Genomic DNA, 18,497 nt, shown 5'->3' on the forward strand with positions numbered 1-18,497 from the left:
TTTCTTAGCCTTTTGAGTTTTTTGAAGAAGATTTTTAAATTTTTATGAGTACTTTTAGATGTTTTTAAATTGCATTTTTTAAGTCCACTTTTATTTAAAAATAATTATAGCACTCATTGCACTTTATTCTATTTGAATTTAACGTCATTTCTTTTTTAATTAAAATTTAGAACTTTTTCTAGTTAATTATTTATTTTTTAGAGCACATATGACTAAACACATATGACTAAATAAAAAATTTATCGCGTGTGCAGGACATCGACTAGGATAATCGTGGCCCCTTGGAGGCCCTGAACGCGATCGGTGGCTCAAGGGAAAACTCCCTTGTCCTTGCACTAAGTACAAAAGGGTAATCCCTCGCTTGAGGTGCATTGCATTGGAGCACGTGGAGAACGAAGGGTTTTGATATCCTCGAAAAAGCGCTCGGAGAGATGAGAGTGCCGCTCACCCATCGCTTGAGGAGGTGCCCCATTGGTCTGTATTGGGGGGTGGTACACCAGCGCGCAAGGATGAACGACAGATTCAAGAGCTATTGGACGATTTGGGTGCACCCATGGTGATCCTCCCATTAGCTCTACTTTGACAGCTTCTGTGGCGTCTCAGTCGCACTTTGAGACAGAGGATGAGCACATGCTTGACATGTGTGATGAGTTACTGGCTCATGAACACGACGTGTGTGAGGAGGATTGCCAGCCCTGCACTCAACAGGTAGCGGCAACAGAGGATAGATTGATGACGAGTGTCCGAACACCTCTTTAGGACGGTGCACAATACTCGGTGCTCCGAGCATCGTTGGAAGTCCTGAACTTGCAAGAGAAATTTGGTTGGAGCAATGCAAATGTCGATACACTCCTTGGGTAAGTTTGAAATATGGCTCCTTAATTATATACCCTTCTCTCGAGCCCCTCATATTAACGTCTACCTTGAGGCCCTCATCAAGGAGTTGGAGGAGTTTTCGAGAGGCATTCCTGTTGTAGATGTCTCACTTGCAAAGGGGGTCAGAGAAGCCATTGTGAGAGGAATCCTTATGTTGACTATGCACGACTATCCTGGGCTTGGAGATATTCCTGATATCTCCCTTTTCCTCTCTCTCTCTCTCTCTCTCTCTCTCCCCCCCCCCTTTAGTTTTGTCTCTCTCTAAAGATATGATATATATGCAGGGTTTTCCACATTGGGTCACAATGCATGTCCTACTTACGGGCCATAACTGGTGACAGAGAGGCCCGACGCCTTGCACAAGGTAATCCATCCAAACAACCACCGCACCGTTTCTTACCCCAAGGGCATAGCAAGCACAAGGCTCCACCAAATGAGAAGACCCCTCCAAAGATCACGATGGCAGATTGGGCAACCATTTTGGAAGAGCATTACAATAACAATCTGGCTCCGTGACCTCCACCAAAAGGTATGTCAAGGTATTCCATATTTTTAAGGCTTCCATACACTACAAGAGGTTGTGTGCTCTTGTGCCGCTGTTAGCGACGGAAATACACTGGGTTTTATAACCCCCGGCGTTGCTAATAGCGTCGCTACGAGAGCGTCGCTATATGCGTCGCTATATAGAGACGCTCATTGCGACGGTCATAGCGACGTTTACAAAGAAGTCTATAGCGACGCTCATAGCGACGCTACAGAGCCATAAATAGCAACGGTTATAGCGACGCCCGAGAATTTTTTTTTTGGTGGTAGGGCATTCAATGCCCTGCCACCCATCAACCATATTGTACTTGATTCACTTTTTAAAAAAAGTGCAAGGGTAGATAATAGACCCAAAATAGTCACCCACAAGACGCATTGTTTGCAAAATTGACAAGCATAAAATTGACAATTGTACACATCATAGGCAAAATGAATTGATTGGCAAATGTAATAATGACAATTGTACAACATCATAGGCATAAAGAATTGATTGGCAAAATGAACTGCGGTGACAAATGTAATAATATACATGGTTCAAAAAGACGTATAAAATCCGTCTCATGATACATAAGCTATGAGAAACCCTAAACTAATGCTCTAAACTGACGTCGTCTAGTCAGACGTCTCATCGCGTCCAAGCGGCGTATCTGTCGGATTCTGCAAAAAAAGACAATAAGACAGCTTTCAGTAAGTATAAACATATAACGACATTTATAAAACAATACAAAAAATAGAAAAGAGTAAACCCTAATACTAACCATGCCGCCGCGAGAACTGAGAATGTCCATCAGGGCGTTTAAGCCCTTCCTGCCTGCGTACTCGCGCTCGTACGGTGTGGGATCACGTCCTGTCATCGACCACTGTCAAAACATACAAAGAATTCATTATGTTAGAATTAAAAAACTCATAAACCCTAAACTATCGAACATAAAGAGCAATGCGAAAACACTTACAAAATCGGCCTCAAATGATGCCCATCCACCGCTCCCCAAGTGGTGCGAGCTCCCTGCCTCTACTCGCACTCTGGCTGCATCCTTTTGTTGCTTCCACTTGTCGGGATTCTCGCGCGCTGCTTTCTTCGCATTCTTCCAATCTTCTTTGGCCAGCCAATCTGGCCTGTTCCACCCATGCTTGATTTCTTTTTGCACTTCGGAACGCTTGTGTTTGCAGTATTCGCGCATTCGAATCTTCATCAGGTCTTCATTGAAGCGTTGATCCCGTGTTCGAACGGGAAACTCATCATGAAGTATGTTGATGACTCTGTTTTTTAAATCACTTGGTACTTCACTCCATTTTTTTAGTATGAAGTGTCTAAACAGCTGAGAGCAAAGACCACGCATGCGCGAGATCACCTTCTTGCCGTCATCATCCATGATGATGCCGCCGCTGAAGTCGACGGAGTAAGGCAAGCCCTCTGGCCAATGACGCGTGAACCTGGGTGTCCCGGCAGGGGTCTCTAGCGGCGTGTCGATGGGGGTACGGACGTCAGGGGTCTCCACCGGCGTCTGGGCCCCGAAGCGAGGAGTGTCGAGTGGGGTGGCTCCTGGCGGAGTAGGTAGAGGTGTGTAGCTGCTAGGAACAGTCAGCTGTGCAAAACCTGGCGTAGATGGCGATGCTGTGGCTGGTGTGGGGGCGGGCAAAGAAGGGGAGGGTAAAGAGCCTCGTCGAACACGAGGCGGTGTGGAGGCATCGGTGGCGGAATCCCCACAACAAACGCCACCGCCACCACTAGAGCGCCGGTGTCTAGACGAGTGTGAAGCTCGTCTCGTCGACGCCGAAGCTTCGGAGCGCGCCGAATGCTCCGAAAGAGAGGGAGATGCGGATGGAGTAGGAACGCGCGATGATGCGCCAGAGCGATGACGCTCCACGTACCACTGTCTCTGCTGCGGTGACAAAGAAGAAAGAAACTCCTCATCATCCATACCTGCATTAAACACACGAATATTTAAACTTAATATTGAATGAATAGAGTAGACAATGACGCAAAGACCATTAAATACAATGACGTAATGACGCATATAAATACAATGACGCAATGAATTGAGTGATAGAAGAGGCAAGTCGAAAACTCAGAATTTTCAATCAAAAGATGTGAGCGCGAGTAGAAAAGAGCGTTATACACCATGGAAGGTACTTAGAGAGCCAGAGCTTTTACAACACGGAGCAAAATTGTTCAAATACAATATTTGTGGCTTTAAGAGATCTCTCTCTCATCCTCGCATAACTCAGCATAACTTCCTATATCTATATAGAGCTCTCCGTTTAAACACATATCCTCTGTTTCATTTTGTAGCTCCTCTGCATGCACCCCATATAGAGTAGTAGCATCTTGATGCTCGTCTGGCACCACCGCAGCGGCTTCTGATTGAGCATCTTCTCTGATCTCCTCCATTGATGCCGTTGTGATTGGCACATGGTAGCCTTCATACGTCCTTGCACTACGAGGGGCTACCTCTATGACGTACCACCAGTTTGATGTAGACTTTGTAGGATGAAATATTACCTGCCAGAGCCACATAACTTACATGAGAGCTTTCAAGCACATAACTTGTAAAAGGGGGATGTTAACTATTTACATACTTACTTGTTCACAATGCTCGGGTAGTACGAAAGTGTCTCTTAGGTCAGTCCATTTCTTAGTAGAATCCACCTCAAGAAAACCAGACTCTCCTCTACGCACAGTAGCGTTGCGACCCTCCATGATTATCTTGAACCATTGCACGTCGAACAAGTCGACAAAAAATCCTCTGTAATCGATCCTCAAAATCTCTTGCAGCGTGCCGAAGTAAGTGAGTTCCGCCACCACAGGATCTGCATCAGAGGAACGTCGTCGACTAGACTGTTCAAATTTTGCCATGATTCCACAATCTTGAGTAAAACGCTTTTTGTCGATTTGTTCCACCCTAAAATGTCGACCTTTACACCATGCTGCTGTGTATGACTTATACTACAACGAACAAAGATTATGAGTGGCCATTCAAACGTTTAGAAATAAAGTCACTAGCTAGTCGTACATTGCAAACTTACCTTGGTCGCGCAACCCCGAGAGTACTCCCACTCTTCCTCAGTCACTTCGTCACCGCATTGTTGTGCGCTTTTCAATTGGTTGTGCAACCATCTTAAGCTCATGAAGGTTGGTAGGCTCTCCAGAACCGTCGGATAGTGCATCGGTGGTCGTCTTCCCCGTCTCCACTCGATTCGTGCCCTTTGTCGCTCTTGCTTTGCATCCTCATATTGTGAAATCCACTTTTGCATCACTGGATTGTGAAGCATGCAAAATCGGTTGATTTTAGCCTCTAGATCTTTCGTCATCTTCTTCTCAACACCGAGATTGCACATGACAATCCCAGATATGCGCTCATCATCTATGGTTCGCCATAGCGTGTCCCGGGCTTTATCAAATCCGTCTAGCCACTCTCCAATGTACACTAGGGACTCTGATACCAACCAACCTTCTGCCATGCTACCCTCCGGACGTGCCTTTTGACGCACATATCCCTTAAGCGTTTTCATGAAACGTTCTAAGAAGAACATCCATCTGGAATGAACTGTGCCAGCTATTTCCACCTCATCAACTATGTGAACAAGAAGATGCACCTGAATGGTTAGCATGGTAGTAGGAAAATGTTTCTCAAACATGCACACAAGCTCCGCAGCATTTAGTTTGGCGAATGGTATGGAGTCTACGTTGATCTCCTTTTGTGAGATCCATTGCACCAGCTTTGCAAGTTTGTAGATTGTGTTACGGATGTCGAGAGACAAACATCCCTCAATGGCAACCGGTAAAATAAACTGTAAAGTATGTGCAGCAATGATATTAAAGTCCACATTTTATGCAATGATATTAAAGTCCACTATGAACGTACCTGACACATTTTATGCCAATCGTGTGACTTCAAACCGGTAAGCTTTCCTTCTTTAGTAAAACACGTTCGGAGCGAGTGCATTACGCCAGTGGGGGTCCGCAAAGATCGAATGGTCTCTTTTACTTTGCGTTCTTGGGCTCCTGTGAAAATCCATGGTGCTTTAGGGAGTTTTATCGATCCATCAGACGCTGTTTGCGGCCAATATTGCTCCATACGATCCACATTTCTAAGGTCAACTCTGGCTCCCAAAGTATCTTTCTTGCCGGTCAGATGGTCCCATAGTAGATTACCCACATTCTTGAATATGTGCATTGGATCGAGCAAGTGATTGATCATGAGTCGGGGCCAGTATGGTAACTCGTACCATAGAGATAGTCTCTTCATCCCTGGAGGCAATCCGTCATCGCACATCTCCTTCTGCTCTAACCATGCTTGTGCAGACATCCTTGGTGGCTCTCTTCCCAAAAAGCCGTCGCGTAACACATGATTCTCTGGAAGATACGCTTGATGACCTTCGTAGATTTGCTTCTTCAGTGAGGGCGCCCTACGTGCATTCAGTCTAGGTCCACATGTGACACATGCTCTGTATCCGCTTGTTTGAAGCCCTGCATGTATACACATGATAATAGATCAACTATGGGAAAAAACAAGATTTACAGTGTCTGAGTGAGGAGTGTCAATAGATCACCTGAGCATTCTGTTAGCCCGGGATAGTCATGCATGGTCCACATTAGAATGCCTCTGATCAAAGCATTCCGTCGTCCTGTGTGTCGGCTCATATCCACCACCTCTATGCCAATCCACAATTGTTGTAGCTCTTCCAATAGTGGACGAAGATACACATCCATATTCCCCACTTTATATCGCCCTGGCACAATCAAGCTTAGCCATAGGTGCCCCTTCTTCGTAGTCAACCACGGGGGAATGTTGTAGTTGACGATGACAACGGGCCATACACTGTAAGATGTTGATCTTTGACCAAATGGATTTACACCATCCATAGCCAGGCCTAAGCGCAAATTTCGAGCTTCCCTGGCAAAATCCGACCATGTTCCATCTATATGTTTCCAGGCTGCGCAATCTGCAGGAATTCGTAGCACACCATCCGAAGATTTATTCTCCTCATGCCATGATGCTAGGGCGGCCATGGACTTACATTCGAAGAAATGCTTGATGCGAGGAAGCAGAGGAAAATGTCGCAAAACCTTTTGTGGAATTTTTGTCCCGTGGAGATCTACTCGATATCTTTCGAAATCACATTTCGGACACTTCTCCATGTCTATGTATTCCCCTCTGAAAAGAATGCAGTCATTAGGACAAGCGTGGATAGAATTGTAATCCATCCCCAAGTTTCGCAAAATCTTTCTTGCTTCATCTCGGGAATCTGGCATCACATTGTCAGCTGGTAGTATGTGCTCTTTAAGCAATCTACACAACATAAAAATACGATACAGTCGTGTAAAAATCTATCAGATCATTATACATTTAGAGTTTTATTAAAGTAAACTAATTGTAATAGATCACCTGAAAAGCGCTGTGACGCTAGTGTCACTCCATCCAAACTTTGCCTGCATGTTGAGAAGAACCAGGAGTGCTTTCAATCTAGACATACGTGCTCCATTATACAATGGCGTATCGGCTTCACTTTTCATATCATCATAGATAAGCCTTTCTGAATCCATGATCGTCTCGATCATTTCATCATCTCGGGCTCAAACATTGCCTCGTTGGGAATGTGCTCTGCATGATCATCCCCCGAGCTGTCAGAGGCTACATCTTGTGGCCTCACATATGCTGCTTGACCAAAGCGCCTGCGAACACGTCTATTGGGTTGCAAGATTGCTGCTTGTTGGCCAGCGTCAGAGTCCGACGAGTTATAATTGGCAACAACTCGATCTATAATAGATGGATCGAACTCGCCAAATTCGCGAACGTGCTGCAAAGAAACACGTCTTGTCCGTCGCACAGCATGCTTGCATTGATTACAAGGACATAAGACCCTCGTTGAGAGATAGGTGTTTCGGTTGGACGGTCCCACATCCTCGTCACTACTCATAATGAGGATAAAAATCTTATAACCTGGACAACAAATTTAATATTCTATTGGCATTCTTCATCTTATCTCTCTCTCTCTCTCTCTCTCTCTCTCTCCTCTCTCTCTCTCTCTCTCTCTTTACCTCACATTCTCTAGTCATGTCCAATCCCCGCACACCTCGGTCTAGAGGTGCACGGAGATCAGAACCACCGGGTTATAATCTCGTCTTTATTGGTCAATACCTATATTTGTGGGTACAAGAAATCTACAGATCCACGTCTACATGATACTGTATGTAGTGGACAAAACCCCTTTGCCTCTTCTCTAGCTGTAGCACTTCACAGCATCTTAACATCTTTTCATAGTAGATCTTTTCACTGTTCGTCTAACTCTAAACCCTAAACCGTAAGTAATTCTTGCGTGGACTCGATCTAACGTAAATAAGCATAAATCTAACTAAAAATAAACCTAAATCTAATTTAACGTAAGTCTACATCTAACCTAATCTTTAACGTCTTTTGGGATAGTTTCCTACGACGTTAAAACTCTCTTCTTCTTGTGTGTGTGTGTGTGTGTGTGGGTAAACCTAAATAAACCTAAGTCTAATCTAATATAACATAAATCTAAATCTAACGTAAATTATGTTATATTAAAAACAAAGAACTAAACTAACAGGGATTATAAGAACCTTAAAACTGATTTAACACATAATTTTTCACATAACTCGGCAAGAGTTGGCATTCTCATCACTAAAGATGTGAGAGTTAACTTCCGGCGGTGACGCTGCCTCATCTCCATCCACATCTGACGACAGCAATTGGCCCTTTAGACCGTTCTTGCTCTTGTTACTAACTTTGAAGTTGCTATTGAATGACTAGAGGTTGTCTAGATGGTCATTGTGTCGGGGATGTAGTGACTCTTGCCGCCCTGAAGATCCACCTTCTTCCCTATCTTCTGAAGACATTTCACCAGTACTTTTGGATCGACGGAGCCCACCATGAGTGACGGCAGCAATACCCTATATTCCATTGAGGGCTTTCTTCACCCGCTTCATGCAGGCATCGTAGTCTATGGAGACCTAAATCTAATCTAATATAACGTAAATCTAAATCTAGCATAAATAAACGTAAATCGAATTAAAAATAAACCTAAATCTAATCTAATTTAACTTAAATAAACCTAAATCTAATTTAACGTAAGTCTACATCTAACCTAATCTTTAATGTCTTTTAGGATAGTTTCCTATGACGTTATAACTCTCTTCTTCTTGTGTGTGTGCGCGTGTGTGGATGTGTGTGCCAATAAAAAGAGATAAATGGTATAACCTTTCTATCACCCATGCCAAGTATGATAGATTGGTTATGCCATTTCCCTCTTGAATAATAGGTCTTGAGTTCAACTCCTCCTCGGCTAGATCTTTAGGTCTTTTAATTTTAATTAGTTTCCTACGACGTTAAATTAGTTTCTCTCTCTTTCTCTCTCAATGTGTGTGCGTTTTTTTGTTTATGCATGTTTTCTCTCTCTTTTCCTCTCTCAATGTGTGCGTTTTTTGTTTATGCATGTTCTCTCTCTCTTTTCCTCTCTCAATGTGTGCGTTTTTTGTTTATGCATGCTCTCTCTCTCTCTTTTCCTCTCTCAATGTGTGTGCATTCTTTGTTTATGTATATGTGTGTGCGTTTTTGTTTATATTTGTACTCTTTCTCTCTCTCTCTCTCTCTCTCTCTCTCTCTCTCTCTCTCTCTCTCTCTCTCTCTCTCAAAAACACTATGTGTGTGTGTGTGTGTGTGTGTGTGTGTGAGAGAGAGAGAGAGAGAGGGAGAGAGAAAGAGGGGAAGGGAACATGAGAGTGAGGAGAGGGAAGGAGCATACCTGGCTCTCCTTCCTCTCCTCGTGTGTGTGTGTGTGTGTGTGTGTGTGTGTGTGTGGAGAAGAAGAGAGAGAGAGAGAGAGAGGGAGAGCGTTACCTGCTCTTGCTTGAGGGCGCCGAAAAACTCAGATCTGAGATCTGAGTTTTTGGGCGCTCTCTGTTATTTTTTTAGCCCAGCCGGCGTTGCTATGAGAGTCACAAATTTACTCGTAAATTTACGACGCTCGTAAATTTGTGACGCTCATAGCGACGCCGGGAAATTTTTTTTTGAGCGTCGTTGTGTGAGCGTCGCTAATATGAATAGCCTCTTGTAGTGATATTGGAAGGACTTAAAAATACAACACCTCTTGGATCCCATGCACATATTCAAGAATGTAGCCCAAACACTATGGGACCAAATTATTGGCAAGAAGGACTCCACTCAACTACACTTTTTTTATGTACACAATAATCTCAACTAGCACTTGGTGTATCCTTGTGTGTTTTCTTGCAGATTTGTGACCTCAATTTCCAGTGACCTCCAAGGAAATTGAAATAGATGCTATCCATGCTGCTCAAACACTTGCAACAAAAACTATGTGTGCCATTGAGGATGCATTTCCTCGATCGATCCTTCTTAGTCAAATCCATCTCTTGGTTCACGTGGTGGAGGAGATTTCTATATGTGGAGTAGTGCACACACGATGTATGTTCTTCTTAGAGAGGTTTTTAAAGAGTCTCAAATATTTTGTGCGGCTACGATCTCAACCAAAGGCATGTATGGCCGAAGGGTGGATCATGCAAGAGGCATTTGTTTACATCTCAGAGTATTTGGCACAAGTTGATCCTTCAATGCCTCGCATGTGGTCAGACGAGGAAGATGCAAGGATGACTTCACAATTGCCAAGTGGAAAGGAAAAACTATTTAACATGGATATGAATCTATTCCGAGTAGTCAATAACTTTTGTATTCTTAATGCAAATATTATGACCAAGTGGGTGGACTTATGGATAGTGGCAAAGGCAAGGCGTTTGCAAGAGAGAGAAGCATGGAAACAAGCACATGGAGAAAGGAGGGCACCCCCATTGCCTAGACACCTTGCATGTTTTCCATATCTCATTAGTGCGGAGTGGGTTCATGAGAGAATGACGGAAGCAAAAGCGCACAGAGAAGACATCACCAACAAAAAATGGGAGTATGTACGAAGCTGCATACCAAAGGTAGAGTACTCATATACCTAAACCATAGTGTAATTTTTTTTCTTGATTTTATCTTTGTATTTAATAAAAGATATTTTCCTATATTGTAGTGCCTTTCCTTTAACTCTATGTGGTCAAAGGGTCGTCACTTTCGTACGTGCCACATTGACGAGCGTAGAACCACCATGGATTGTGCCATCATGGGCAACTTTGACACAGACGGTGATGAAGCTAGGTACTGTGGAATTATTGAGAGGATACTAAAGGTTAATTTTAGAACCTTCATCTTGGAGTGCAAGTGGTTTGCAAATGTGTCTAGACAACATGAGAATGGCCTCTACATAGTGGACTCTACTGTGCATCACACAGGGAGGTATGACAATTTAGTTTTACCGCGCAATTGTGAGCAAGTGAGTGACAACTACCTTTTTTATTCTTATTTGCTTGTAGCATTAATTATCCGAATGTTACTCACTTTGAGCTTCTCTTTTATAGGTCATCTATATCCCAGCAATCCACCAACCAAAACTTTGGTTTGTAATTCCTGTAACACCTCGGGGGAGAACCATTTTTTCCACTAATGAAGTCAAAACCATCTTCGACCCTCTTCCACCTCCAACTTCGGATGAGGTGGAGATAGAGGAGAAGGAGGTCGATGAATCAAGTCCGACGGTGGCAAGTCTTAGTGAGGATGATTGTAATGATGATGAAGATGATGAGATGGAGGATGACGAATTCCAAGATGATGAAGCCAATGCATCCACAAACGATAATTCCATTTCTCTCTTTATTGATTTAGGAGCCATGGACTTAGAATTGGATGATGCTTCATGTAATGATCTTTTGGAAGATGATTCATAAACATTTTGCATACTTTAAGTTATGCAAATTTTTGGTCATGTAATCTATTCATCTCTCTCTTCCTCTCTTCCTCTCTCTATTTTTGTGAACATCCTCAATTATGTAAATCAAGTGAGAGTGATTATTTTAGTTGTAACCAAATGTAATTTTATTATCCCCCCCCCGCCCCCCTCTTTCTCTATCCTCTCTCCTCCCTCTTCCTCTTTCTTTCTCTTTTCTTTTGTAAATTTGAAAATATCATATAATATTCTTTAATTTTTTTTAGAGAAGAGAAACCCCAAAATTTTGGGGGGGGGGGGGTTAAGCCAAAGTTTGAAAGTTTAGGCTCTAAATTTTCCCTGAAAAATAAGCGCGATAATTATATCAACGGTAATAACTGAGGTAATAAACGCGATACTAATAGTGAAAATAGTTGTGGTAATAGTTTAAATACAAAACAAAATCCCCCCGCCCTCCTCTCTCTTCCCTCTCCAAGTGAGTTTGGACCTTCTCTCTACAAAACACGGTAAAAGACCATGGTAAACAACTAGAGATTTTCCTAGTGTTTATCACAATAGTAGAGTATTACATTTTTAAATTGGAAACAATTGTAACAATGCCACTTATTTAGATTACTATATATTTCAAAAGCATAAAAAACAATGACTAAACCAATGCTCAATGGCCCTCTTTAAAGAGAGACGTACACAAATGTCAACATCTCTCACAAAGACTTAGAAGAAATATTAAAAAAGAAAGTTTTTTGCCATGTGATACTAATTCGTAGGCTTTTTCCAACGGTCCACAATTGTTTAAATTGTTTCTTTTAAGCCTTTGTGAGAGGGTGTTCACACTTTGTGTACCTCTCTCTTTAAAGAGTAACATTGAGTGTTGTGACAAACATTATTGGCTTTCTAAAAGAAGCCTTAGTATTGAGTTGGGTTAGGCATGACGGAGACTTACCTTAAATGTTAATTCCATTTTAAAATATTAAAGGAATGTTTCTATTTCACCTTTCATTTCATATCCTTACACGGCTTGACTTCGCTTGCATTCTATTATTTTAGAATGCTAAAGTGAAGCTAATTCACCTTGCATAGTTCTAGTAAATTCTATACATACACATACATACACACATACATATATTTATTTATTTTACACACACACATATATATATACACACTAAGTGAGCATACCATGGTAAAGGAAAGAAAAAATGGTGAAGTATGTGAGAACTTAGTTCAAAAATCTTACAAATTCAAAAATTCGACTATTATTTCCGGTTTGCTTCTTTGCAAGGAGGAAACTCAGTCCTTTAATAAAAGAGATATTCTTGAGTAATGTTTTACCTTATATAATTCTAGTTAAACTCAACCTAATGATTTTATCAATTTTTTATTGTTATAGAAAGCCACCGTGACCCTTTCACTTGTTTTTTATGCTTTTGAGATAGATTGTACTTTAAATAGTTTAATGTTACACTTTTTTTTAAAAAGTATATTGTATTGTGATACCACATGTTATGAAATACTACTGTCACTTTTTATTTTCCTTTCTGGCAAAGGAGTCTCTAATTATGAAATTATTCTCAATAGTCTTATGTAATCCATAGTAAATTTTCATTTATTATGAAATTTCTCTCGATAGCCTTATGTAGGCCATAGTGAATTTTCACCTTGTTTTGTGAGAAGGATATAAATTTTACAAATTCTAGTAGAATCCTAGCTGGTTATTTAATTGAAAACCAGTAGGGATCACGTCAGATGACATAATTAGTCAGGTTTGCAAAAGTGTGAGGCTCGGTATGCATGTGTTATCAAGCATTCAGAGGTTGAGTAAATAGGGCCGAAGTAGCATGCGTGATAGATACAAGGGTAGGTGGAGGAGATGAGAAATCATGGAGGGGAGGAGGATATAGGTACTAAGGGAAGGGTGGGAGAATCTAAGGATGAGGATGGGAGGTGGGAATCTTGTGAAATAATAAAGTTTTTGTACTACAAGAGGAGTCCTTAGTAAAGCATTGGGTTTTTGGTGCATTGGATAAATCTTCTGGATTAGTGTCACATGGCAAAAAAAAATCTTTTTTAATATTTCTTCTAGGTCTTTGTAACAAGTGTTACGTTTGTGTACCTCTCTCTTTAAAGAGGACCATTGAATATTGGGTCACATACAATCTTTCTCGTCCTTCCACCTTTTTTTTCTCAAGTTGCTACAATGCTTTCAAATGGCTTTTCAGACATCAATTTTTATGTTTTTGACATAGATTGTAGTTTGAATAGTTTATTGTTACACTTTTTCAAGAAACATGATATTTTATCATGCTAACAAATGTTTTAAAAAATTAATGTCACTTTCTCGTTTTCTCTCACAAAGAAATCTTTTATTACTAAATTCTTCTCATAACCTTATGTAGGCCATAGTGAACTTTAACTTTGTTTTAAAAGTGCACTTAGTAAGTGATACGATTTTTGGAAAATAAAAAAGAAAGGGAGAATCTCATGAGATGCAAAATTGGAATAAATTCAATAAAACGGGCTGATGCGAGGCGAGGTGCATTTAACGGGAGAGAATTTGGATAAACGGCAAGTCCGCAAGTTGGCGGTGAAGGCGGGGGATAGATCGCGGCTGGCTGTTGGACGAGGATTGGTTGCATTGGCTCGTGAAGATGCAGGCACAGATCATGTTAACACTTTTTTTAAATTAAAAATTTGAGATGGTATTGTAGGATAGCGTGGGAGGTTAGTTGGTTATGAGAGGTTAGTTGGTTAGTCTGATGTTTCTTTTTTGGAGAGTGAAGATATTATGCTGGAGTTTGGAAGGAATCTCGGAAAGAATTGAATAAAATGAAGGGAGAGCGAGTAAGTAAAGCGAGTATGAATCTTGTCTAAGGTGTACAATTTCCTGTGGAAAGAAACGGACCATGCTTATGTGATGTTTTCTTTTCTCGTACCGGCGTCATGGCAGGGCGCGTGGAGACTCGATAGAGTGGAGGAGATAAAAATAAATGAGTACGGTGTCCGTGCAGGTGAGAGCGATTGGACTATTTAGGGAGCACAAGAGAAGAGAGAAGAGAAAAAAGATTAATGCGTACTAGAAAAACCATTTTCCCAAACACTGCTCGGAGAGCTGAGAGCCCAAAGAGCAAAGTGAAGAGACAGTTGGACCACACCACTGATCACGTGATGATTTTCTTAGAGATAAGCATTGGTATTAGCAACCAGTGGCCCTGCGGGCCCATGCAGCAGTACCTGGCCTCTGCGCCAGGCGTATACACTCCAGCTACTATATATACAGGCGTCCATATAACACCATCCTGCATATATCCATTTCTACACTAAACTCTGATAGTAGAGACCATGGCTATGAGCTCCTCTTCATCTTCTTTGGTCAATATTCGCACTCTTGCGAGGCAGCGCACTAGTCATGCCGCCCATGGTGCGGTTCTGCAAGCTGGTACACAACTATCACTACTAGCTCAATTAATATGTAGTTGCTCAATCATGTTGTAGAGGTGTGATAGCGTTGATTATTGATTATTGTTTCATTAAGAGAGATCAATCTTAATCGCGCGCGAGAGAGAGAGAAAGAGATTGATTCAATGTGTGTGTGTTTTGGTTGTGTTAGATCGTGTGGGAGCGTGTGTTTAAATACATGAGCGGCAGCACCCTTTCGGGTCTGCCCTTTCGAATATAATTATTATGATTAAGACCTTACTTCACTGCATACAATTTCAACTACAATTGCCAACCGTCTGGAGTCTGGACGTTTAATTTGGCTCAGGATTAAGCATGCCGCGTACGTCCCTAAGGAATGCTGGAACAGCAGCCGCCGTGGGGCCGAGTCGGCTGCTGCGAGCGAGACGTACTCTCCTTGGCACGCCGTTGCGCAGTGCAGAAGAAGGGTGCTTGTTGGCTGAACGGCGGCGGGCTGCAGGGGCGGCCGTGGTGCGGGCAGTATCTATTGGGGTGGTGAAGAAGGTGGAGCCAGCTTCAAAGAGTGGGGGGTATTTCAATGTAGCTTTGAACGTATTGCCAGGATCAGAGGTGGTCAAGTGGTACAAGACACCTGGCCAGTATGTGAACATACTTCCAGTAGAGAGCCAGTTTGTCAGCCCCAGCGCTTTCTTCATCGCATCACCTCCCTCCAATGGTACGGACCTGGAGTTCTTGATCGAGGATGTGCCAGACACGATTGCCAATAAGCTCATCAACAGCAAGCCCGGTGTTCGTGTGGTCATCTCTACCTGCGACTCGGAGTCCAATGGCTTTAATATGAGTGACATCGAAGCTGCCGAGTCAGTCCTCATGTTTGCCGGTGGCTATGGCTTGGGGTAATTTTGCTTAATTCATTTCCGCTCACACCTCCTGTAATCTAAGCACTTGTGGAGTTCATCATCGCTCTCTCCCTGCCATCTTTTTTTCTTTCTTTTGCTTGCTGGATTCTCCGTCTCTCATCTCTCTACTGGGCGTCGTGTCGTGTTACCTGCAGTCCATTTCGTGCGCTCATTGAAACCGGCTTCTTCCGAGAGAGTAAGAAAAAGGATGCCATACTTTATACTTTGTTTCCAGTAAACTCCGGATCAGAGCCATACGTGGTATCTCTCTCTCTCTCTCTCTCTCTCTCTCTCTCTCACTCATATGTTAGTTAGCTTAGACTGCTATCCAATATACATGACTTTCTCTCTCCGTGGGTTGCTATTATATCACAAGAAGTTTTGGACAGATTCTCACAATATTTCTCACATTGTGACTTACCTCAACATCATGAGCTTCTGTGAGGGAGGCACCACATACCTAGCTAGGTACGATTGGGGGCATGGGACCCCTGGCCAGTGGGGGGGGGCTAGAGCCAGGGATCCCTGCACCCAATCGTACCTAGCTAGGTATGTGGTGCCTCTCGAGTAGAAGCTCATGATGTTATGCATTGTATGGAAAACACCGAAAAAGACTCCATTTTCCTACATGAGAAAATTTTTAAATCTTCTTGTGCCTATATAGGATAGGCATGCGGCATGGAAAGCAGAAGGGGTCGACGTACAGCAGGGCTGTCCGGTACGAAAACTCTGTAGTTGGTTCTCTCTCTCTCTCTCTCTCTCTCTCTCTCTCTCTCTCTCTCTCTCTGTCTCTGTCTCTGTCTCGTTGCCTACCGCAGCTTCTTCCAGGCTCATGGGTCTTAACATAATGATATTGACATTTTAATCTTCACGCGTGGGCTAATTTATTTAATGATACTTGTTGCTCTTCATGTAGCCTAACATAATACAAACAAATGCGATTAAAACATCCGTGCTTATGGTTGCTTATACAGTGCAGCAACAGGTACTTATATCCGGATGGTTGTGTGTATATTATTCTTCATTTTAAAGTGCTCCACCATTTGATTTACTTAGCCTTAATGATCGTTGATGAGCCTTGCAGTGTTTAGCATTATATTTTGACGCCAACGGAGTGCCAGCCGACAATATACAAACTCTTTTTGGTGGAATTCCTACGTCAGGTACGATCTTAGCTTCATGACACAATTTTATGTAAGGAAAAATCACCAAAATATCCCTCTAATTTGTGGAAATTCTTAAAATACCTCTCAAATTTAAAAGATTCTTAAAAGTATCCATGTCTGTGAAAGCCTGCATTCCCAACTCGAATTTTGATTTTAACATCTTGCAATGATAGACAATAAATCTTCTTATGAAAACCTACAAAAAAAATTGTGATCTCTAGAGATGTTTAGTCTCCTATCAAGAGATATTTTGGAAAATTTGAAGGGCATTTTTGACAAAATATTATAGGGGATATTTGGGAATTTTTCAAATTTGAGGGGTATATTGGAAATTTCCACAAATTAGAGGGGTATTTTGGTAATTTTGTCTTTACGTAAATTTAAATGTTTACTCTCTCACTATTTCGCCACGATTCTCACACTCAAAATGGTGCATACTACACTATACACACACACACACACACATACATATATAAATATACTAGTACAGTCGATCGCCTTCCGTGGCCTCTCTCTCTGTCTCTCTCCCTCTTTATTACGTGTCCAAGAGTCAATCTTACTTTTGGAATTTGGAATTTATCCTTCATCTCGCAGCAAAGGGGACTCCCTTTTGTCATATTATGTTAGTTTAGATATATATATGTGTGTGTGTGCAATCAACATTCATTAGGTTAAATCCTAATGTCTTGGTATAACTAACCTAGCACCTTGTTTTCTTTGTTTACATGACAGACCATGCCTACTATAACAAGGTGACTCACAAGTTGAACAACTATCCCAAGTTCCTACACTCCAACCCTAAAAATGCTCCTGTGGAGTTGAAGTTCTAGATGCAAATCCTCATGACTAAGCCAATGGACTGAAATAAATATCGTTCCATGATGTACGGACCTTTGTTGGACGCGCACCTTTGCCAATAAAATTAATCACGTGTGATGTGTGGTGATAATATTCACAATCATGGTCTTGTGGATTAGAAAAGATGTTAAACATAGATGAGTTCTTCACGTGTGATGTGTGGTAATAATATTCACAATCATGGTCTTGTGGATTAGAAAAGATGTTAAAACATAGATGAGTTCTTGAGTTATATATATATATATATATATATTTGTACTTACAAAAGTTATTTTAAACTTGTTTAAGTCACTCCATCATTGGTTGACATGACTCCTACTAATTATTCTGTCTAAATTGAAAGTTATGCGGTAATTACTTTAGAAGATTCTCTTTTTGGCCTACCCAAAGGGCTAAGGCAAATGTTTGATTGGTGAGTGATTTAGTGAGCACTCGTGAGAAAGTTACAAGTGACACTAAGTGGATGACAATCTCATGTTTTCTCTCAAAGGATATTGAGTAAGATTTTTTTTCAAGACTATATTATTACATGTGCTCGAAATTAATGTTTGGTCCCTCTTTTCTCTTACAACCTCCATGATGAAGTAATGAGATTGGGGTCCTTGCAAAATAGATTACATTAACTTTCCAAATCCCTTGTTGCTCCTAATCTACCTCCATATACTACACCCCAACCTTTCTTGGATTTTCATGTTGGCCTTAACAAGCATTTTCTGCATAAATTCAATAGCTCTCGTAAGTTCTACGAGCACATGTTTTGCCTCGCCCTGAGAAATCCAGCTATGACTTCACGTAGTAGAGAAACCTTTGCCCTTAGCTACGACATTATGCAGTAGAGAAATCTTTAGGTCACACATATTTTGTGTGTGTGTGTGTGTGTGTGTGTGTGTGTGTGTGTGTGTGAGAGAGAGAGAGAGAGAGAGAGAGAGAGAGA

At 41.7% G+C, this 18,497-nt stretch overlaps 1 protein-coding gene across 1 annotated transcript; it reads left to right on the top strand.

Annotated features, from left to right (window-relative positions):
- The first annotated feature begins 14,502 nt into the window (after positions 1-14,502).
- LOC147436493 (uncharacterized) lies at positions 14,503-17,663 on the top strand. Its single transcript, XM_086489370.1, has 7 exons — positions 14,503-14,659; positions 14,987-15,536; positions 15,695-15,800; positions 16,204-16,257; positions 16,456-16,524; positions 16,624-16,702; positions 17,438-17,663. Exons 1-7 carry the CDS (start codon positions 14,563-14,565, stop codon positions 17,533-17,535), a joined length of 1,053 nt encoding a protein of 350 aa, XP_086345496.1. The 5' UTR covers positions 14,503-14,562; the 3' UTR covers positions 17,536-17,663.
- The last annotated feature ends 834 nt before the right edge of the window (positions 17,664-18,497 follow it).

Source organism: Adiantum capillus-veneris, chromosome 18, assembly GCF_014529385.1.
Source record: "Adiantum capillus-veneris isolate H3 chromosome 18, ASM1452938v2, whole genome shotgun sequence".
Classification (NCBI taxonomy): domain Eukaryota; kingdom Viridiplantae; phylum Streptophyta; class Polypodiopsida; order Polypodiales; family Pteridaceae; genus Adiantum; species Adiantum capillus-veneris.